At 46.2% G+C, this 24,358-nt stretch overlaps 1 protein-coding gene across 2 annotated transcripts in view; it reads left to right on the forward strand.

Moving 5' to 3' along the window:
* The first annotated feature begins 876 nt into the window (after window positions 1-876).
* The window catches only part of cadm4 (cell adhesion molecule 4), an 88,974-nt gene continuing 65,492 nt past the window's right edge, over window positions 877-24,358 (forward strand). For both annotated transcript variants that reach the window (XM_028981624.1, XM_028981626.1), the window contains exon 1: window positions 877-1,253. In XM_028981624.1, coding sequence (XP_028837457.1) covers window positions 1,118-1,253 — 136 coding nt within the window. In that variant the 5' untranslated portion in view covers window positions 877-1,117. The remainder of the gene's footprint in view (window positions 1,254-24,358) is intronic.

The following is a 24,358-nucleotide window of genomic DNA, read 5'->3' on the forward strand; positions in this document are numbered from 1 at the left end:
CAGGCTCAAAAGACAGCTTCAAAATAAAGCAATGGAAAACTCATTCTCCAACAATCTGAACAAATTGTGACTTTTTTCATCTCTGCGGATCAGATCATAGCAAACACACATGTGACAGAAACAGTGAGGATACATGGGAAGCCTTTCAGAAAACTGATTAGTTCAGAGAGTGGCATTCAAAAACGATAATTTTAGGTTGAATGCACTTGCAGTAAATAAAATTGACTTAAAGAAGCTGGAACGATGTGATGTATAAGAAAAAAAGAAAGTTGGGACAAATATAATAACAGCGGTTTTAGGCATTAAGGCATCGTTTTAACAATCATACTGATTCACGTGGTTTTGTTGAAATAGCCGCCTACACGACAGAAGGTGTCGCCAAATACCAGCGACAAAACGCTGCGCACCATTCCGAACGACGCATCGCTGCCAGGTTTCTCTTCCATACGCGACCCAGTGGGTGAGAACAGCAGCTTCGCCGAGCAAATTTATTTCCAACCAATCGCTGCCTAAACTGGTGGTCAAAGCAACTTGTCAGCAACTTGTCCCCAATTTGGCCGACTTCGCCTTGACCGCCAAACAAGTAATCACTATGTGCCTTTCAACAGATTTAACCCAACGAACAAGATGTTGAAGTGTTATAATAACAACAACAATAATAAGAACAGCGAGAATAATAACATTATTGCCAAAACCACAACCCAAAATAACAACAGGGATATTACTATTATTATTATTAATATGTAACAATTCATTGCGTTCTGACGTAAGCCCCGCCCCAGAGCGCATGTCTCCGCGCCATTGGTCAGCGCGCCGCTGCCAGCCCCGCCCCCCCGGCGCGCGCTCAGCGGCGTGAACGTTTTAAAACCGCCGAGAGGAACCGGCCGGACGGACGGACGGACGGACGGCGAGCTGCCCCACCGCCACAGCGCCAGAGTGGGCGTGCATTCCGCGCGTCTGCGTGTCATCATTAGCATGTAACGCGCAGCGAGTCCTGTGAACGCTGCGGGAATTAGAACCAGCGAGCGAGAGCAAGAAAGGGGGGGAAAAAAAGAAATAAAGAAAGAAGAAGAAGAAGAAGAACAGCAAAGTTTCGCCGGCGACAGGCTGCGTGTTCATGCCATTTTCATTTCACCTGAGAGACGGAATTAAAAGGGCCGAGCGAGGCGGGTCGACGGCCATGGCATTTTCGACCGTGTGGAGATACAGCTTTCCCGTCGCCGTCATTCTGCTGCTGTCCCTCGTGTGCGCAGGTAAGGCGGGAATAAACCAAACTGAACCCATAACGTGGCCCTTCTGTGCGTGCCAGTTGTTTTTATGTGACAAACTGTACAAAGCTGAAAGGACGCCGCGGCGACATCGGCGCTGCAAGGTGTCTCTCTACCGTACCCCATCCCGGCGGGCTACCCTGTGGTCGCAAATAAGAAGAATAATGATAATACTAAACGAAACAGTTTAGTAAGGTGAAAACTGAACGAATCCGCGTGTGATTCAAAACGAAAACAAAAGTGGGCTTGACACTTCGCGGCTTGTGGTGTTCCCCTCAGTTACATCACAATCGTGCACCTATACACGCTTTTAATGAAAACCCCCCCCCCAACATATATATATATATATATATACAAACATACACATACACACGTATATGAGATGTGATTTATTCTTGCGCGTAAAGCTATGATTGATTATATGTACAATATAAATTAAGTATAGTATTGGTCATCTGGTTGGGGGTTGTCGCAGTGCTCATGGTGACACCAGCATCCGTTTAAGAAGCGTAAAAAGTAAACAAACAATCAAACGAACCAAAAACCGGAAACATTGCATGTCCAGGACATGATGCTGTCCCACTCCCGCCCGATGGTCCCTGCACGGTCCCCAACAGGGGCAGCACATTTCATGCTCGCTGTCCCATGGTGAGTGAATCTAAGAGATGTAATGTTACAGCAGGAGATGATTGCAGCCCTTCGGCCATGCATATAATTATTATATCACTGCCCAAGAGGTTTTTTTATTTCATTATTAGAACAATCCTGCAGGAACAGCTAAAACTCGCCATGGATTTGCCATGAAAAATAGCAGAATCTGTAGTCTTAAGATAAAATGAATTAGTCTCAATATGATATTTGTAAGCGTTGTCCTTACATGTTCTTTGACACGCCTAATAATCGTAAATACCTTTGCTGTGTCCTTTGTTTGTATATAGTCTCAGTCCTGAGGGTTTTTGTTCACCCCTGTGAATACATGAACTGTATTCTTTTGTCTCTGTGTTTGAGAGCCTCTTATGTTCAAAACTATTTCCTGGAACGGCTTATGAATTGAGCCATAAATATGAATAGTTGAAGGTATGCAACGGGTCATGTGGCAGATGTGTGTTTGTGCGAATGGATCTTCGTGGTTTGTATATTAGGTGCAGGGCTGGATACACACACACACACACACACACACCCACACACACACATATAAATAATATAAAATAAATGTGTATGCTGGTGAATATGCGCACCCTACTTACAGGGACGGCGGTAGCTATAGATGTGTTCTGTGGAGACTGAGGCCAGCATGGTGATCAGTGTCATTAATCTCACATGTGACAGCAGCAGCAGGAGGAGGGGTCCAGCGAGAAAAGGAAGGGGGTGGGGCGTTGGAGAAATAGAGAATGGAGTGATGGAGCGATGGGGGCATTGTAAATGCAGAGGAGAGGAGGGATGTGTAATTTCTCAGCACTACTTCATCAGCGAGACGGTTGATACCTGAGATAGGTGTGAGGAGATAATCTTTCCAACACACGCAGTACGGTGAAGGACTGTAAAGCGTGAATGGACAGAAGGAGCTGATGAAGACGGATGATGAACAAAAGAGAGATGGAAAGGGGACGCGCAGCATATATGAAAGTGCGCCTTCGCCGTAATAAAGAAAATGAGTTGGGATGCGATAGAGAGGTGGGAGTGAGGGGTGAGAGATTGATGTAGGATGCCGTGCGTCACTTATCTGCTGGCCAGGCCTGGGGGACACACACAGTGATCGCTCTGTATGGGGCCTCTGTTGTGAACAGCTGCAGCACCAACAGGCATATTTCGCCACCGCCACCGCCGCTTCTCATCGCCCGGTGAACATTTAATCATTGCCATTTGTTTATTCAGCAGCAAGCAATCAGAGGCCCATTCGTTTGGATCCGCTTTCATTGCTTTCTTGAACTCCGTCATTTTTTCTTTTTGAAGCCGACGCCGGTGAGATTGCCTTCCGGCTGAAAAGGTACAACAAGAGGAAGAGTTGCCTGGATGCCTTGTGGGCACCAATCTTATTTCTTGCATTCACACATGCACGCACACACAAGGGTAAACACTCACCTATGAGAGAATTGATTTTAAATGCGCCGTGGATTGCTGACACAGTAAACAGGAGACATTTTACGGAGGGGCTCAGTGAGATAATGATAAAAACAATTCTGCAATGTGCTTGTGCTGTCGTCACAGAACAGGCCAGGGACAGGATTAGATTTCACCGTCTCACACATAGCACCGAACTTGGTATTTCTGCTTGACACTTTGTTTCATAAGACTTTGAGGAAGCCTTTAATGCAAGTCGGGGGTTTATCCTTTGATCCTGACCCGTGGATGTAATTCCCTGAGTAAAATAAAGATGTTGCTGTGTAATTAAATAAAGTAAAAGGGGAAAAGCAAGTCTCACACCTACTTTAAAAGGGAAGTGGAAAAGCAAACATTTACTGCAGAAAATCAGAGAAGGCCATGCCGACACCTACATGCAGTGAGATCACATAAAAACAGACTGTAACCAGTCTTAAGATGGCTTATAAATAATGAGGTGCATGTTCCGGTTGTTTGGTGTCATTCTAACAGATTTTTTTTGCACTGTAATCTCTAGCATGGGGGCGTCTTTGTCATATAGGCTTAGCGACATTCGAATATTCATAGCCAAAGGAAGCCTGTGTTTTTGCTTTACATGCATGCTTTTTTTTTTTTTGGTCCCACCTGTCACCGAAAGCACAAAAGGCAGAGGAATGTGGAAGGTGCAGGGTGCAGCAGTGGCGAGGTTTGCTCATTTCATTGTTTTGCTGTGTCATTAGTCACAGACGCCAAGGCACCAAGGCAGCTTTAGAAACTCATTCTCAACGTTATTACCACCTTCTCATTACTGATGCTGCGCGTCCATGGTTCTGATCGGCGGTTACATCAAATTCAGCTGCAGTCTTGCTAAAGTTTGAGAGTGAAGATGGTTTTAATCAAATTGCACGGTTGGAGAAAGTGTGCGCGTTTCTCTTTTTTTAGCCTTTATTCTCCAACACGGTTAAAAACAGCACCTCCCAACACCTTATTTTCAATATATTTGAAACTCCAAAGATGTCACGCGTTTCACGGCAGCGTGTTGCCACACTCTTAATTGGACAGTACGTTTTCTCCTCTTGTCATATTTCCCCCCATCCTTCAGTTGGTGTCAGCTGAAGTGGCAGCCCTTGTGTCTGTGTCCTGTCCCCGGTTTTATCTCTGCGGGAAAAATGAAACGAGAACCTTGAATTTTATATGTCCTGTCAAGGCTTATTTACTCCCGCGTGAGCTGTGACGGTGGGCCTAGAAGCGAAGCCTGCAAAGCTCTGCTTTCAAAATGCACCTTAGCAATGGTCTTCAGAATTGGGTGAGAGATAAAAAAAAAGATGTGTGAGAAGCCAGATGAAGAGATGCTAGAAAGGAACAGTAGAACATGCAATAAGTGGACAGTGAGGGAGAGATCAAAACCATGGCGATGTTAAGAGGATGTACTCTAGAGTATGGGGGTGTTATGAAAGTGAACATTCCCCTCATTGGGCACATGGTTTCCATGGATCCTACACACATACCCTTTGAACTGTATAAAGAACACACGCAGGCACCCTTGCAGCAGGACACCTGTTTCCATAGTTTCCATGGAAAGCTGTGGTAATGGCAGCAATTATTTGGGCTGAAGCGCTGTTAAATCCTCAGCCGGCCTTGATTGGATGAAGGGGCTATTTGGAAGTAAAACGGCCGCTGCTCCAACTGGAGGGCTCTGCAGCCTCCGAGGCTCCTTGTGCAGTCAGGACGCTAATGCCGGCTCCCACTGTCGCATTATGCAGAGAGAGAGAGAGAGAGAGAGAGAGAGAGAGAGAGAGAGAGAGAGAGAGAGAGAGAGAGAGAGAGAGGGGAATGAATGAGAGCGAATGGCGTGTAACGAGAGGCTCCATCAGAAAAGCCCTTAATGAGAAGGAGCCATCCTCGGGCCAGGTGTCAGTGGTGCAGGGGGCGAAACTCCTGCTTGAGATGAAGAGGACAAGACTGATGAACCACAAGTGCTCCGAGTGACTGTGAATGAGAGTGAAGACAGAACAGAGCACACGGGGAAAAAAAGGGAAAGGTGCATGGCTGCGCAGGCCGTAAAATTTTATTCAAAAAGAAAACAGGAGTTTGAAGGAAAGATGTGGAGGGGAACGAACACAGTGGAACAGAAGATAAAGAGGAAGAGGAAGGGTGCAGCTCAACTGCACAAGAAAAGGGAGGAAAAGATTTAAAGCGTATGTCACAGGCGATTGCACTGGCTGAAGGAGGGCTAGAAGGGCATGAAGTGCCAGGGATGGGGGGACTGAACAAGCGAATGATTACAAGATTTCAAGGAAGAAAGGAGGTACAGAACACAGGCCTGAAAAAAATAACCAGTATGTGAATGTGGTGGCAAAAACTGAGCAGTGCAGGTGGAAAGACGCATTTCGGAAGATAGAGAAAACGCACAAATATCTATGGAGTGAGCGACACAAAGCAGGGGACAGAAGGAAGAGCTGGAGAGGCCAGTAGGAGCTGCGTTGGTGACCACAGCAAACTACAAAAACATGACAGTGACACAAAAGATGCCAGGATCAATGGGGGCATTTTTTTCCACACCACCCACAGGCGACCAGATTTCGCACTGAGCGATGGGTCACGGGCACTGCACCCACTCAGTCACAGAGACACTGCACAGCCTTCTGCTCAGGCTGAAATGCCTGCACACTCATTCAGACGTTCTGCATGAAATCCGTTAGAAACCAGCTCACTGATACTAATGGAAGCAACAAAAAAAAACTGTTGAAAGTGTCAGATGTTTTGATGTGAATTGTGTGTACTTGATGTGTATTGTGAAAAGCCTCTCCAGAACCACCTGGAAGAGGCGGTAATGCACAATGAATCACAGAAAACATGTTGCACGGCAGAGTTTATTCGAATGAGGAGGAAACATAATGCCGCACACAATTCTAATGGCTTCTAAAATGCCAGTAATGTTGCATAATATGACCTGCAGGTTGAAACTTAAAACCAGGCAGAGGGCAGAGGCATGCGTCAGAAATTTCAGCACAGTGTCGAAAACACCCCCCAGACGAAGACTAGTCATGGCAGCCATGATCGTATTAATTTGTAAATGGTGCAGTTAAGAAATTTGCGGTGCAGTTAAGAAATTATGAATTAAATCGATGAATTGAATGTCCTCAAGTCTCATTGAAGGAGTTTGTGAAAGAGGTGATAGAGGTCGTGCCAAGCCATATTTGATCGACTGGAATTATGTGAGCGAGAAAAGCCAGTGCCGTTCTGGCTGAATGAGGAAGAGCCGGCAGCAAAGCTGGGTTTTCGCTCTGATGGGAAGAGATTACAGCTTCTAACAATGGATTATATTTTCCCCCAGATGATAGTTACAGTTTGAAGAGCGTGGCAAGTGCCGTCGACCAAGACTGTTGACCTTGAACAGTTTTATGGAGAAAAAAGAGGGGGGAAGGGAGTGATAACTTCACACTGTCTTTAAATATATAAACTTGCCGGCTGAAGCAGGTAACTGGTGTGCCTGCCCTCTTCTGGTTTTTAACAAAGCCGGCTTCATCAAAGTTGCAGCACCACTCAGAGACATGTTTATGTTGAACGACCTTATTGTCATTGATTAATGATGAGCGCTCATGTCCCTTTATAAATTCCATATTTTTCTGTTTTATAATGGCAGATCATGAAAGCAAAGAATGGAATTAAATGCCATTTAAGCCCTTCCAGCATTGGTTCATATTTTAATTACATCCATTTGAGTAAAGGGTCTTGTATTCCAATGAAATCAGAATATCAAAAAAATGATATTAACCTTCAACATATAAAAGCCTATGGCCATATTTTATGCAGACACGGTGAAGATATCGTTAGCCACTAACAATATTCATGGCCTTGCAGACGTTTTATTTAAGCATTAGTTTTTTAAATTAAGAAGGCAGAGGTCTGATGATTGACAGAAAAGGGAATGAAACTGGCCCACAATGTCTGATTTAATTTCAAATTATGAGATTGAAAGTTTCTTATCCTCTCATCTGACTGAAACATTATGAAAGATTAATGAGGGAACAGTTCTGAAAATCCAGCATTGGATTGGCTAAGCAGGGCTTTTCAGTAAAAAAAACACAACCGTGCACACATACACACAGACAAACACACACACACACACACACACACACACACACACACACACACACACACACACACACACACAGACACAAACACAAACACCATTCTCTTTTACACGCACTGCAAATCACACCTCACCCATACTCTTAATTATTTCTAAAACATTTTATTGCAAATGTCAGGTATTGTGAAAATTCATTCTGTCTTTCCTAACCCAAAGGATATGCACCGGTCCTGTAAGTCCTCCTCCCTTCTGGTCTGATCTTTTGGTGTCTGATATCATCGTGAGATTTTTCAGGCCGCTGCTCATGACAATTCACACTGGTTTTCTGGCGAAATTCCCAGTTGGCTTCTCTCAGTTCCCCAGTGTTCTTTCGGTCTCTTCCACACACAGTGTCTGTTTAATCAGAGCAGAGCTCCTCCTGATTGGGGTGGACTCTTTATGAGAACCATTATAATCTAATCCATCATTGGCTAGGTAACATATGTGTTGCAAACTGCTACTGTAAAACACGATCCATAAAAATGGTTTAAGCCTAAACCTTAGCCTATGCCTGACTAAACATCTGACAGTGTCATGATCCAGTCCGGCAGGGGTTACTCCGGATCCGGAGTTCGGACCGGAGTTTCATGTTAGTCTTGTGTAATGTTCCCTGATCATGTTCACCTGTTGTATATTTATATAATTGTATAAAGCTATCGTGTTCGTCGTCTGTTCGCCATCAGGTAATTGTGTGGTAATGTTCCCCTGTCGTGTGCATTCTGTATTAAACCCCTGTCCTGTGACGTTGTGCGTATGCGTCCTCCTTCATCGCCATGTCCAGCCCATCGTGACAGACAGTTTTATCTAAATACTATTCCGAATTTACTAATTTCATAGTAAACGGTGCTCCATAATGCTGGAAAAGGCATTGTTCTTCACCAAACTGTACTTGGAAGGTTGGGAGAAGTTGCTGTTGGAGGGTGTTTTGGTACCATTCTTTATTCATGGCTGTGTACTTAGGCAAAATTGTGAGTGAGCCCACTGCCTTGGATGTGGGCTCCCTCTACCTCTAAGTACCATCCAACCTCTACAACTCATACAAAATGTAGCAGCACGACTGATCTTCAACCTTCCCAAATTCTCCCACACCACCTCCCTGCTACGTTCCCTCCAGTTCCGCTCCCAGTAGCTGCACACATCAGATTCAAAATACTGATGCTGGCCTACAAAGCCAGACATAGAGTGGCATCATCCTACCCTTATCCAGCCCTTATTACACCTCGCACTTCACCTTGTATACTCCGAGCCTCCAGTACTGCTCGCCTGGTCCGTACATCTCTGAAGGTAAAAGGATGACACTCATCTAGACTCTTCTCCGTCTTGGCCCCTCGGTGGTGGAATGAACTTCCCCTCGAGGTCAGAACAGCTCAGTCACTGAGCACCTTCAAACGGCAGCTCAAGACCTTCCTCTTTAAAGAATATTTAGATTAACTTGTAACTTTCTTATTGTCGAACTTGTGTACAGAATCTACAACAGAGTGAATAAAAAGATTGTATTCATAGTTGGGGTCGTAATGAACCAGAACTGATCACTTCATCGATGGTAACTTGAAAGCACGTTGTAAGTTGCTCTGGATAAGGGCATCTGCCAAATGCCTTAAATGTAAATGTAAATGAGAAGCGGCCCCACACATGTATTGTCTCAGGATGCTTTACTGTTGGCACAAGACAGGACTGATGGTAGCGCTCATCTTTTTTTCTCCGGACGATAATTTTTCCAGATGCCCCAAACAATCGGAAAGGGGCTTCATCAGAGTAAATTACTTTACCCCAGTCCTCAGCAGTCCAATCCCTGTACTTCTTGCATAATATCAGCCTGTGTTTTGTGCTTTTTCTTGGAGAGAAGTGGCTTCTTTGCTGCCCTTCTTGACACCAGGCCACCCTCCAAAAGTATTTGCCTCACTGTGCTTCCAGATGCCCTCACACCGGCCTGCTGCCATTCCTGAGCAAGCTCTGCACTGGTGGCACCCAAATCCTGCAGCTGAATCATCTTTAGGAGACGGTCCTGGCACTTGCTGGGCTTTCTTGGGCACCCTGGCACCTTGACGGATCAGGATTCGAACCGGCAGCCTTCTCATTACGGAGCCGCTTCCTTAAGCACTAGGACACTACAGCCTCACCACTGTCAAGCATATTTTAAAGCATCCAGTCTGCTGTTCTAACTCAATCAGTATGACAGACTGATCTGCAGCCTTGTGCTCATCTCACTTGTTTTAACAAGAGAATCACTGAAATGATCTCAGCAGGTCCTTTTGTTGCAGCAGGTCCTTTTGGGCTGAAATTCATTGGAAATGGGTTTTTGGGATTAAGTTCATTTTTGTGGCAAAGAGGGACTTTCATATGATCACTCTTCATAACATTCTGGACTATATGCAAATTTCCATAATAAAACCCGTATTTGTGTCATTCTCAAAACTTTTGGCTGTGACTGTATGCTAATAACAGACTTGCTTTTGTTATATTTCTTTGTTGCATTACTTGATTCTGACATTTTAATGCACCTCTTTTTTATTTGATGACATCCCAGTTTTTTCAGCAGAAGAGATTTAATAAAAACCAAGCAGTTGTTTTAATGTCTGAAAAAGGTCAGAAAAAGGGTGAGAATATTGTAGATTTTTGTCGATTGCTCTGTGCCTGCGTCCCTGTGCTGTCCCGCGCTTGTGAGGTTTGGTGTGATGGACAGCAGTCTGGCCAGGTGTGCTGCGGTTCTGCGCCGGCACAGGTGTCCAGATTTTGTGCCTGGGGCCACACTTCCCTGCGCTCATTTGCATAGAGAACACGTTTTAAAGGACTTCATGCTTAGTTCTTTACGGATGCTTTCGCTCTCGCTGTGGGTGTTCTTATTGCTCTCTGGCCTCTTCTTTGCCAGTTCCCTTACTGATCTCTTTCTCTTTTTTCCATTTTTCACATCTTTCCTCATCCCTTTGCTGAACTGTGCATTTTGCTTTTGCGCTGCAGTAGACTTTTTTAAGTCCTGTTCTGCACAGCCATTGTATTTCACCCTTACTGACACCTCTGTCTTTCTCTCACAACCTCCTTGTACTTATTTTTCCTCTCTTTCTGCCTGGATGTTTCATTACAAATCAGTGCACAGTTTGAATGAACACCAATGGGAGATTTTACTTACAGCAAAGGGAAGTTTACACAGACATTAATTTTTAATCTTCTAATCTTTTCCAGCATTTTTAAACAATGAAGGGAAGAAGGGAACATCTTATTTCCTCACTTTCTTCTTGTTCTGTCTTTGTATTGACGGAGGGCTGAAGGGGGAAGGAAGCATAGAGACGGGATATCTGGGCAAAAAGGATTTATTAATAAACACAAAAGAAACGGCATGAGGGCCAAACACAGGGAAATAAGGAGAACTAAATCAAACGTGTGTCGATTGCCAGGAAGAAAGCGAAAACAAACATAAGGTCCATAACGTCTCTTTCACATTAATGTCACAGCTCCTACTGGGTGCTGCCGACCTGCTTTTAAGGACTCCTGAGTAATCATGCTTAATTCAGCTGATATTACTCAGGACTCCGAGATTACTCACAGTACCCCACCGTCAAGGGCACCCAAACTCCATCACCGGCGGAGGGGTGGGGGGGGGGGGGGGGGGGGCAATGGCAGCAACCACAGGGCTCCAGCATGCCACCACACCCTGGACTGGCGCATGCGGGTCAAGGACCACCTCCTTGGTGTTCTGGTTCTGCTCGGCTGCGGCAGTGCCGCCTGGTGAGAGACAAGAGGGGAGTCTTCTGTCTCAACCTCTTATCTTTGTTTGTCCTTTAGTCTTTGCTGCTCTATTTTGGTCTCTCTAGTCAGTCTTTCTTTTTCCAGTTTATCTCTTGATCCAATATATATTGTTGTCTTTTCTCACTGTCTGGTACTATATAACTCAGGCTTATGTGGGTATGTTCGTGTGAGCTGTGAGTGTATGGATCCAGGAAGGAGTGTGGGTATATAAGTTGGCTTTATAAAAAACAAGGCATGCACACACACACACACACACACACACACACACGTTGTGTTCTTTGATTTGGATCATGCAGTAGGATGTATTGTCTGTCACCATGCACAAACACACACTGTCATCACAAAAACACCTAGTGCCAAGATCACAGACAAAGAATAGAACTCCAGGACAATGTAATATCGACCTCTATTTATAGATTTATTTTTTTAAATAAAAGGAATTGTGATAGTTCTGAAATCTGATTGACTGGGCCATACTGCATACAGTGTGCACAGCATACCAATTTGTTCATATGCTGTCCTAGTTAGTTAGTTAGTTCTGCCTTTATTGTCATTGCACTGAAGCAGGATGCTACATATACAAAGAATTTGTAGGGGCTACTTAACGGAGCAAACAGACATGATGAGGGGACAAACACGCCACATTTTAAGACCACACCTCATTTTACTAAAGTAGAGACTCAAGAATGATAAATCATTTTATTAAAAACAAAACTCTGCCCTTGGGTGTTGAGGGTAACGTGCCTGGACACGTAGACTTCCCCACGTCCTGTGCTGTCTGTGGCAATGCAGATTTTCCCTCTCCAATTAGGAGAAATGTGCAAAATCCATTAGAAAGCAATAAAGACAACAGAGTCGATTGCAAGGTGCCTGCAGCTAGCTCTGTGCTCATCCACTTGTGAAATATGCTGAATGACTGTGGGTGGGATCGGGCCACCATTGAGTCACTTAACCAATTACACAGCTGTACTTCTCTATATACACATTTATATATATACACACACACACACACACACACACACACACACACACACATCAATTCTAAACTGGGAATCATGCTGAGAAACCGAGAATCACACGCTGAATCATGCACTGGATCACACATTGTTGCCTTATAGCACAAAAACACTCCTTCCTCACATTTAGTTTTCTTGTTGACAGTTTTTTCTCTCTTATTTACCCATGCTGTACTCACCTCACTGTCATTTTATGCTTGACAAACTGTCACTCAGACCAGCAGCTCTGAGCTGCAAGCCAAAAAAAATCGACAGTCAAGAGTCCTTAAATCATCTCACACTCCCTCTTACTACATGCTGTTGAGTGTTGGGAGCTGGTCAGTACAGCGAGGAAGCCCCACATATGCAGCCTGGTGTTTCTCTCTCTCACTTTTGCAGAGTTAGCATTTATTTCTTCCTCCCACACCTTTAAGTGCTTCATGCTTATTGTTCCCTCTTTGCCCAGCCACCCTCTCTTCTCAAGCTCTCTCCTCTTCTCAGACTCTGAAGTAGCCACAGCTTGCCATTTGGCTGCATGTCATACCCCCATCTCTAACTCTCTTGCTCCTCTCCCTTCCTTCTCCCTCTCTGTCACAGAAGCAAATCCCATCCTTTTGTACTTCTCTGAAGCCAGTTTTTTTCTCCCCAGCCTCCCTCAGAAGTGAGAGTTGGCAGAAAGTGTGTTTGTGTGTGTGTGTGCAAGGCAGATAGTGTGAAAGCCTTAAAACCAGTTAGAAACCCACGTCAAATAGTTTTAAATGAATCCCTTTAATTGCACTTCTGGAACCCGGGTTGTGACACAGTTGTTATTGCTTTTGTGTTATTAATAAAAAAGTGTGATGAGGAGAAGGGGGGATGGGGAGTGCAACACAGAGGGATAGAATCAATACACAGTGATAGAAGGAAATTAAAACTGGCTGGGGGACAGGGCAGGCCTGCTGTGGACATTATTATTACTAGCTCTCCATATAATTACTATTATTTTGTGGACAGCATTGTATTAACAAAATGGCTGGTGTTGGGAAGGGGGGGTTAATTGCAGCAGCGCCTGGGGCTGCTTCTAAACACTGTACTTTATGCCCCACCAAAAATCACAAAAAAAAAAAAATACAAAAACAAAGGGATGAAAGATGAAAGCCTTAAGTAGAGATGAAAGAAGACCAGTGTGCTTTCTCATCCCTTCTCTTTTGTAGCAACTCCTGCTCTGCTGTCTGAGTTTGTATAACAAACGTCTGTCTGATTTAATGTGTAGTCAAGCATTACAGTGATTACACATGAGTACATCAGACAGGCGAAGGTGTGTGTGTGTGTGTGTCAGAGTGTGTATGTGTGTAAGTATGAAATGTGCTTTTGTCAAATTTGACATTTCATATTAGTACTAGGTGGTAAAATGCAAACGCGCCTTAAATGAAATGATCCATATCTCACTGACATCATTCTGCTCATGTCAGTAATCTTGGTCAGACAGGCTAAAAATATGCAACAGCTAATTTATTTAATTAGCCGGGTGATTTATGGAAGGAGGTATTCAGACTTGGATTGGTTATGGGATGCATTTCTGGTCACAATGGTCATGTTTAATGGCACAACAGAGATAATATTGCAATGCCACACTGTGAAATGGAGTCGCAAAATGTATGACATGTGCAGTGTGAAGTTTAAGAGGCAAAAGGGAGAAAGCATGTTTCTAATCACCCATGGCAGACGATCATCAGTGGGGGGGGGAACCCTTGTGTGCATGTGACCGGCAGCACATGGCTAGCCCAGGTCTGCCTTCACAAATATTTAGTGTTTAGCCACCAATATCTTCATGTTTGTGAGATTTGTGATATTTAACATATTTTCTTGCTTTACCCTATATTGATGAATCAGTCCACTTTCAAATAATTAATCATTATACCTGTCACTGGCTCCATATTAATTATTGTTACTTATTTCATCCAATTATAATTATACTATGAGAGTCATTGTAGATCTAAAAGTGTGTGATAATATGTGTGAAATATGACAGTTACTGTACATGTACAGTTCAGTTTTTATTACATTTGAAAAGAGAAGCAAATGGTTGTATATATTTGCAATCATTGTATGAAGTCTTTCCAGTGTGGAGGATTTTGGTGCAATAGGATTACTTCAAATCGCTACGGTACATCAACATGATTCAGAGGCAGAATACATTAACTTTGAGGAAAAGAAGGCGGGCAGCTATCTGTTGATATCTGTTAAAGGGAAGTCTCATCATCACTGCCGTTGGCTCTGTTTTCTCTCTCATATGCATCTCAACAACTTCTCAAAGTCTCCCCCTTGATTTCCCATGGCTTGTAATAACAGGGACGATGATGAAGAACCTGATAATGAAGATGACGGCTTAATGAAATGACTGAGATGGTTCCTCTCTACTGAGTGCTTCCAAGAAGAAGGAGAAATGAAAAGCACTTTAACAGACACACACAGAGAATGTAAATGTAGATAAATTACATAAAATTGTGTAAATTTTGAGAACACACAAACACACACAAACACGCACAGATATTCAGTCAAACGGGCACTGCGCTTAAACTCATTAAGTAAAACACAAGGAGAGAATTATGCATTTGGACTCATTTTCTTCCCTAAGACGCAATCCCCTTTATATAAAGTGGAGGTGCATCCATTATCAGCATTTCAGAGAGGGAGCTCTGTGCTACTGGTCTCAGACAAACATTAAGACAAACTGGCCAATGATTCAGGGAAAGATAAGATCTGTTTGTGTGTGTGTGTGTGTGTGGTAAAGGTGAACACCGGTAGAGCCCAGATGATGATGAGGTAGCGAGTGCATGGATGCAGGGTGAAGTTGGAGCGATAAGAAGCGGCCATGCATTCGGGTTGGTTGGAATTAAATGGGCAGTGTATGGGGAGATAGATGGGACGGCAAGGGCTGAGGCGGAAACAGGGTGGGAGAACTATCAGAGACTGAGAGCAAGGAGGGTGCATCTGGGATACGAGCCAGAAGAGACCCGTGGAAGGTGCTGAAACTCCGAGTGGGGAGAGAGAGGGAGAGAGATGACTAACCTTGAATTGAGAGGGATTGCAAAGCTTCCAGTAATGATTATGACTACTGACTGCATAGTAATTACTGAGAGGCAAAGAGAGCGAGCAAAGAGTGGATAAGAGGAGGTTTGGAGGCCTGTGAGAGAGGCTGGGTGAGAAGTAAAGTAGGAAGGGGGGGAGGGGAGGCTACTTAAAAGAGAAAGGTAGATGTTTTAGAACATTGAAGACTAATTACAGCTGATTTACTCCCAGTGATTATTTTATTTTGAGGTGTTATTAGCAGGATGGAGGATAATAGAGAGAGAGAGAGAGCGAGAGATAGAGAGGGAGGGAGAGAGAGAGGATTACCACGTCTTCTCAATCATGAGAACGATTATACATCAGCTCTCATGGGTGCAGGACCACCAGTCATCAGGTCAAACAAACATCCTGTAATTAGGTTGGCAAAAAACAAATAGATCTGTTGACAAGGCAAAATTGCTTTCAGAAAGACCATGTGCTTTAAGAACGAAGGCTTTTTCTGCATGTGATGATGACTAAATTTATATTCCAGGCAGACGGAGACGAGGAGATGGGAAGAGAAAACATTTAGAGTGGAGAACAGCAGGTGCTGGAACTGATGATGATGGTTGTGATGATTAAGATAGCACAGGGTTGGTGAAGCTCCACATAGTACAGCTGCTGCTTTGAGTTCCAGTTGTGTGTTTGTCTCAGTCATTTGTGGATGTGTGTTTCCCTGAACATTATTTAAAAGATGTTGTTCAGGTTGATTTCCTAGCATTGGGACCTGCCTCATGCTAACATTTGAACTTACATGACACAGAGCAAATTCAATCATATGTGCAGCCCTGTTTAGTTATTCAAATGAGCAAATAAGCAAGAGCCTTTGACTGACCAACCCATGTCCATGGGAAACTAAGCATACTGCTGAAATGACTAAAATGAGGTTAATGACGAACCAGCACAGTAATAAAACCTGGAAGGACAGTGGAGAACCTTCATCTCAATGTTGAGTGACTGTGATTGAACAGCATTTATGTATTTTGTGAAGAAGAGAAGAAGAAGAGTAAGAAATGGACAGGACTGTTTAATAGGGAAAGGGAAAGACTTTCAGCCAGGATTATGGGCTATAATGGAGAGAGGTTTGTGATTAAGTAGCTGCTTAGGAGGCTGCAGTAGTTCTTGCAAAAGTTCTGATGAGTCCAAATGTACCCTGTTCCAAAGTGATCAGCACACCAAAGATAGAAGGAAGGTGCATGAAGTAATGCACCCATCACTTCTGTGGAAGCAGTGTGCGGATCGGGATTCGAACTGGTAACCTTCTGATTACAGAGCCTCTTCCTTAACCCCTAGGCCACCACTGCCCTTGGGCTTGGATCTAGGATCTAGGATCTAGGAGAAATCCAGATTTATGTAGTTTTTGTGGTAATCAAATAATGCATGGATGGAAAATTACATAAAATACCATGGGACAATATTTCTATTTTAGTCTGTAAATCAGTTGTATGAGAGAGAACATCACAGATCTGTGAAGCTCTGTGTGTCTGCATGTGTTGTGTGTTTCCCAATGAATATGGATGTCAGCACGTCATTGGCTGATAACAGAGTGACATGATCCTTCCCTGTCTACCCTTGGGCCTTGAGCAACTTTCTGCACACAGACACACACACATAACAATAAAAAATATTACGATATAAGACCTACTTAAAGACATAACTACTTTACCATTATTATACTAGGCTCATGCATTACATTTATTACTGTTCCCTGTTATATATGTGGGGTGATGGCTGGTCTCTGTCTCTATGCTTTGGAAGATAATTCAGTCTCTTTTGTTCCTCGTCCATATTCATGTCTCCTTATTTAATGGAGATACCCCTGTTCCACATCCTGTTTTACAGACCCTTAAGAGGGGACAGCGAGGAAAAAGTCGAGAAAGTAGGACTGAGTGATCAGTTAAAGTAGGGAAAATTATAGTCGGTACTCGGCTTAAGCATTCACATTGTAATGAATGCAGAACTCTTCCCCATTGACCTCCTTCCATTTACTCAAAGCCATTTTCATTTTTTAGATTCAGAATTTTTTGCTGCAATTAAAAGCAGCCATGGGCTTTTATAATTTCTGTATTCCTTTGTTAATTGACAGCCTTTGGTGATGTTTGCTGGCACTGAATAAAGTCAGTAAGGAGACTGTATGGTCACATGGGTAGATGACACAGGAAATGAGAAACACACTAAATACTTCCACTTTCACAATGATGATGTCAGGATTGCCTGCAGCTGGGCTCCACACCGGAACCCAATCCTGACGCCCCATAAATGCCGGAAGTTTCCGCCCGTTCGGGGTCGCTGGCATTTTCGTGAACTCGCTACACGAACTTGACCTAGTTTTGTTTTCATGTGTTTTGAGTTCTGGCAATCGCCACACGCCTACGGGTTTGTTTAAGTTCTTTATTTACGTTAAACTGTTTTCGGCCACCGCGCCATTGTTTCTTTGAGTTTATTGTTTATTTGTTGTAGAATAAAAACCCCTCCCCAGTATGTCAGACCTCTGCGCTTCCTTCCCCCGTAAGTCCGTAGTCGTGACAGAATGCCAGCGACCCACCCAAAAGCGCAGAGGTGGAAAGCAGAGGAGAAGAAACGCCGCGAAAGACGCAGCCCGGCGCGGCGAACGCGGACGCCAGGGGAGAGACGCGCCGCCCGTTCTGGTGGAGCGTTTTCTCCCCGAGAAGCCGTGGTACGCGGCGCCGCGTGATGACGTCACCCCCGGGAAACTCCGCGAAACCCGGAAGCGACAACGTCGGCGGGTGAGTGGGCGGAGCGATGACGTTGGCGTCGGCAGCAGCGAGGAAGTGATGTGGGCAGCGAGCGCAGAAGATGCGACCCCCACGATCTTCGGCATGTCGAGCCAAGAACTCTGCGCTCTGCTGGCAAGGCTCCCCGTGGACTGGGACGACACGGACGACGACGAGAGCACGGGAGACGAGAGTTGGGCTCCGCCCATCGCACCAGTCTGCGATCGTCGCAAGGTCCGTGGGGACCCACGTCACTTCCAGGGGGGTGAGAAGCGGCAACAACAACAACGGCGGCGTTCCTCCAGCGAGGAGGTGGGCAGCCTCCAGCCCGAATGGCCAGAGTACTGCCCATGGGAGCTTATCGCGCCATGGGTCCAGGATGTCCGCAGGGTGGACGACCCTCGGAGTCACCGGTGGGAGGACACGGATGATGAAAGCGATGATGACGTGGATTTTCGGTGGGCGGTCGTTGCCGGGATGGCTCCGCCCAGCGTGCGCGTCCGAGATCATCGCGGCGTCCGTGATGACCCATGTGACTTCCGGGGGTACGAGGTGGACACGGACGACGACCAGGATGACGCCGTTTGGGCAGTCGGTGCCGGGATGGCTCCGCCCATCGCGCCCATCCAGGATCGTCACGAGGTCCGTGGAAACCCACGTCCCTCCCAGCAGTGTGAGGAAAGCTGGTGGAAGAGGGCGACGGGAGGTCGCCAGCCAGCAACTGCGCTGCCGGGACTGCCTCGCAGGGAATCCTCCATTCCTGCTCCAGTCGCCGACCCGCCTGCCCTCTGCCCAGACGTTCCCCAGCGAAATGGCAGCGCAGCACCAGCGCCCACACCTGCTGGAGAAGACGTCCACCCCCCTCCACACCACACACCTACCACCATCTCCAGCGACGTGCCCAGCCCCGTGTGGGACAGCCCAATTGTCCCGGGACCCTTCAGTGGGGCAGCAGACACTGATAAGACCACCACCATCCTATCGTGTCTGCTTGGGTCAGCATGGGGCTGGAGCGCAGCCCTCTGGCAGCAGGGAGAGACAGACAGCAGTTTTCGGGACTTCCAGCAGAGACTGAGGGCGGAGTTTGATTGGCCAGAGCCTGAGCCAGGGATCGAACTCTGCCCCTCCACCACATCCAGCGCCAGTCAGGATCCGGGGCAAGAAGACCAAGCACTGGCGGGCGACGAGAAGGTCGCGCCTCCCGAGATCCTGGCTGTGCCCCCTGAGGAGGTCCCGGAGTGCTCAGAGAGGGAACTAGACGACCCTCTCTTCTGTCTGTCTCTGTCTGTGTGTGTGTGCGTGGCATATGTGTCCGTATGTCGCCCCCACTTCCCCTCTTTGTGTCCACCAGATGGTGACCCAGCAGCAGAGCCGAACCCCAGGGAGGGAGTTCCCAACCTGACTGCACCGGTCCAAGGCGAGGTGGACGAGCCCCAAGGTACCCCTAAGTCCAGCCGGGGGGGGTGCTCCCCCAAAGAATTTTTTGGGGGGGTGCAGTTCGGGTTGGGGACTCCTCCTGAGGGGAGGGGAGGTGGGGAAGCGATGGAGCTGGGTCCTCCGGTAGCCAGTGAGGAGGGCGGGCCAGGCATGGGCCTGCGTCTGCCTCCAGAGGGGTGGAGCGCCATAGAGCCCCCGGGTAGGCATGAGGACCCAGCTGGGACAGACAGGAAGAGGGCCTGCTTGTCCCAACGGACGCAGAAGGGGCTAGCCGGATGGTCTGGCAATGCCCCCCCCTTGGCACCAGGGCCGTGCAGCGAGAGGGGCTGCATAGTCCCAGAAGGCACCAGCCTGGGGTGCCTGGAACAGTCGCCGGAGGCTCTGGGACAATCTCCCTGCGCGGTGCAGGGGGTGACACAAGACGTGTCAGAGGGGAACATGTGGAGACAGGGCCCACACGTACCCAGATGGATCGGCCCTGATTATTGTGTGCAGGTACGGGAGTCCGGGGCCGCCATGTCGGGACCGACGCCGGGGAGCCGGCCGAGGGTCCGGGGCCGCCATGCGGGGACCCACGCCGTGGAGCCAGGCCGAGGGTCCGGGGCCGCCATGCGGGGACCACGCCGGGGAGCCAGGGCCGATAGGTCCGGGCCGCCATGCGGGACCACGCCGGGGAGCCAGGCCGAGGGTCCGGGGCCGCCATGCGGGACCGACGCCGGGAGCCAGGGCCGAGGGTCCGTGGCGCCATGCTTGACCCACGCCGGTGAGCCAGGCCGAGTGTCCGTGTCCTCCAGAAACGGGAAAAAGAAGGGGAGAAAGGAAGAGGGGAAGGGGAAGAAAAGAAGGGAAAAAGAAGGGGAGAAAGGAAGAGGGGAAGGGGAAGAAAAGAATGAAAAAGAAGGGAGAAAGAAAGAAGAGGCAAAGCCGGGGAGCCCCAGGGCCCCCACGCCGGAACCACGCCGGGGAGCCAGCCGAGGGACCGGGGCCGCCACGCCTGACCACGCCGGGTGAGCCAGCCCGAGGGACCGGGGCCGCCACGCCTGACCACGCCGGGGAGCCAGCCGAGGGACCGGGGCCGCCACGCTGACCACGCCGGGGAGCCAGGCCGAGGGACCGGGGCCGCCCGCCTGACCACGCCGGGGAGCCAGCCCGGGGACCGGGTCCTCCAAGGGGAGGATACAGCAGGGCAGGAGCCCTGTGGTTGCCGCGTCCGCCCCGCCGTCTCCACTGATGGTACTGTTTGGGGCTCCGAGGACGTAGCCCTTGGAGGGGGGGCTCTGTCAGGATTGCCTGCAGCTGGCTCCACACCGGAACCCAATCCTGACGCCCCATAAATGCCGGAAGTTTCCGCCCCGTTCGGGGTCGCTGGCATTTTCGTAGAACTCGCTAACACGAACTTGACCTAGTTTTGTTTCATGTGTTTTTGAGTTCTGGCAATCGCCACACGCCTACGGGTTTGTTTAAGTTCTTTATTTACGTTAAACTGTTTTCGGCCACCGCGCCATTGTTTCTTTGAGTTTATTGTTTATTTGTTGTAGAATAAAAACCCCTCCCCAGTATGTCAGACCTCTGCGCTTCCTTCCCCCGTAAGTCCGTAGTCGTGACAGATGACCTGTAAAGTCCCTGAGATGCCCCGTCGTGGCTGTTAGAAGGGGGGCGCAAGGGGAGAGAGTGAGAGAATGGGAGCTCCTTTATCGCCCGCCTTCTCTTTTTTATTCATGCCCTCATTCCCAGCTAATGCTTACACACCTCATATGATGCAATTGTGGGAAATGTTTTGCGGAACCGTACCATTTATCTGAAGCTAATCAAAACAAAAACGAAACAAAAAGTCCGAGACAACAGGCCTTTACGTGCACTTCAGACTACCCTGTGTGGTTCTGGCCAGCTCTCACGTAATGCGCAGTCTAAATAGCTGCCAAAAAAGCCCATGTGAGTGCTGAGCTCTGCCAACTGGTTTGAAATCAGTCGCTCCACACCTGATTGCTACTGCGCCAGATAAGACCAGGCCTCAGGTCAGGAGCTTACTGGAAACATCTACCCACACTTTCCTCACACAGATACAGCTGAATATCTTAAGAGGTGGGTGAATGATGGGAGACCTGGCGCTACCTGGTGATTCTTCATCCGCCCACCTCGGCAATAGCCATCCGTCACATTCAACGGTGGAAAACACAAACTATTACACAAACAGCGGCAGCAGCCATGTCAGATAATGGCTCAGATGTGGTGTTTACGGTGCTTTTTATCCCCTTTAGCTTCCACTCTGACCACATCCTCTTTTCGCTCTTTATTTTTCTTTCATTACCCCGGGTTCTTTTCCTTCAGTCAATGCAACACATAAACATTGATGCACATTTTAAAGATCTATTACTCCAGTATGTTTCCCTAGATACTTCTGTTTCTGTTCTTCTAGAATGTTCTCCTATAATGCTTTTTCAGAAGAAAACCAGCAAAAATGCAACTAGTCCTGCACAGAGGCACAGAACGTATTATGGATTCTGTAATAACAGGAAGAATTAAACAGAAATCAGTTTATTTCTGGATGTTTTGGAGGCCCTGGTTACTCCACAATAAGCCACTCATCTCACTTAACCCTGTTCAGAGATGTGAAATACCTAATATGAGAGTATTTCCAAATTTCAAAATCTGTAGGTTGGTTTTGAAATTTGTCTAAGCAGAAAAGAATATTATGAAGAAATGGTTTGAGTGACTGTCTACAGATGACTGGATTGATGAAGTCACCTGTACTCTGCTTAATGGTGAAAATGAAAGCATTACCACACGTAAGATGCAACAATATTTGGAATAAACAGCTGTTAGTAATGCTAATGATGAAAAATTATTCAATTTGGTTTACAGGGCAGCTTGAATCTCTCATTGACTCTCAGAGACTCTCCTTTGGAGTACAGTATGTTTTTTTTGGGGGGGGTTAACGGGGTTCTCACTATGAAATTAATTCATGAAAGATTTGAACCTGTTCTTGGCCCAGTGCTATTGTTTGCGTTTTCAGATTTTCTTTTCAAGACACAAAAAACAACCATGGGGTCAGTTTAATTTCCTTCTTTTTCCTGACCCTCCCCATGCCTTCGCTATCTCTTCTTTATCGTTCTGTATTTTTCCCCACTTTCCTTTTTCTTCTGTTTACTCTCATCTATCTTTTTGAACACACTGGCTGTTTTAGGCTGTGGCTCATTGTGATAAGTCCTGATTGCTAACAGTGCAGATCAGTGTTGCTGATTGTTCCGGTGCGTTGGTCTGTTAATTGCTGTGTCTGAGCTCCTGTGAGATGAAGTATAATCCAGAAACTGTGAGGGACAAGTCTCTTTTGAGACAGGCACTCTATGTGTTGACTTGTTAGCTGTGTGTGTATATGTGGTTGTGTATTGTGAGTGTCTATGTGTAACGGTGTGTGGCCTGATGCAGAGAGACAAGCAGCGGGTTGATGAGGTGGAAATGAACTCAGCCTGACCTCCTTCTTGTCCGTCAGTCCTGAGTGCAGTCGATTTAACGCAGCCCCAGCCTTCCCTCTGGTCTCAGTGGACCAGTCTGTGTGCATTGAGACCAACAGCTTGATCTTGCTGGTGCACAGTTCACACTTTCAACATCTACACAACCTGTCTGTGAGGGGAGATTTTTAATAATTGAAAGAGCTTCTAAAACGGTATCTCTACTGTTAATTATCACTGGCACTTAACTGGACAATTAGAGCAACAGGTCGCCCACATTCACCTGTCATTTTTTTCAGATGCAAGGACCACCATTAACAAGATACAGCAGCTTTTCATTTTTAGACTGTGTATACTGAGACATATTTTATTGGAAGATAAAATACATAAAGTCAGTTGAATTAGTCTTTTAGATACATTTGTCACATTTAAATTGAATAACAGATGAACGTCTGTTTAATTCACACAAATAAGCAGTGTTATTTCTACCTATTATAACAATTATATCATATCCTCAAAAGTAAGCAGCAGTGGCAGTTAAATATATCAGATCATTTCAGTGGTTTTTGTTTGTTTGGTGCATTTATTCATTATCTGGCAACAGTGGTCGCTGGTTCTCTTAAAACACCACCCTTTTCCCTTTTTGTCTAAACCATGAAATGACAATCGATTTTCAGATGTGTTTTTCAAAAAGTATTAGGTTTGGGCCAATGGTATTAATAATTAGTGAGAAGTTATATGTTCTGCTTCTTATGATGACAGGTTGAGTAATATTTGGTAAGGCCAGGTATTAGAATGTATGCCTCACATTTTTTTTATGTAATTTACAATAAACACTTAGCAGTGTGTTGAACATCTCAGGAGAGGGGTGCACTCTGTACTTTCTTGGACAATTTGCACAGTTTAGGACTGCACAAGGGACACATCTTAATGGCCATTGAAAGCTTGTTCCTGGAACTGTGTGCTAGACCATCTGAGCTCAGAGCCTATTGATGCAGCCAGAGGTCGAGGTTTACTGCAGCGCTGCCAGGACCGACCTACCGCTGTTACAGTAGCTGTCCTCTGGCCATGGTCCTTATGATTAATAACCATGTAATAAAAATGTAAATGTGCAAATATAAGATGTGAAACAACACTATTGTGTGAAACAGCAGTGTGTAAAGGATTGGGACTTCATGGAATCCATTATACTGTTAATGAAACTGTCAAATAAAGGTTCATTTCATTTTAGACACATGCAGGATTGCACATTTTTGATAAATCCATTCATAGAAATCTAATCAGTGGCTAACTGTTAATGTTAAACATTCTGTTTCCCACAAGTGGTAGCCCCAGCTACACACTACACACCCTGATTCAAGTATTACGATTACAATTCAAGTATTTAAATATACATTCATGTCATCTCTGAGACCTGATCATTGTA

This window comes from Denticeps clupeoides, chromosome 5 (assembly GCF_900700375.1).
Source record: "Denticeps clupeoides chromosome 5, fDenClu1.1, whole genome shotgun sequence".
Lineage (NCBI taxonomy): Eukaryota > Metazoa > Chordata > Actinopteri > Clupeiformes > Denticipitidae > Denticeps > Denticeps clupeoides.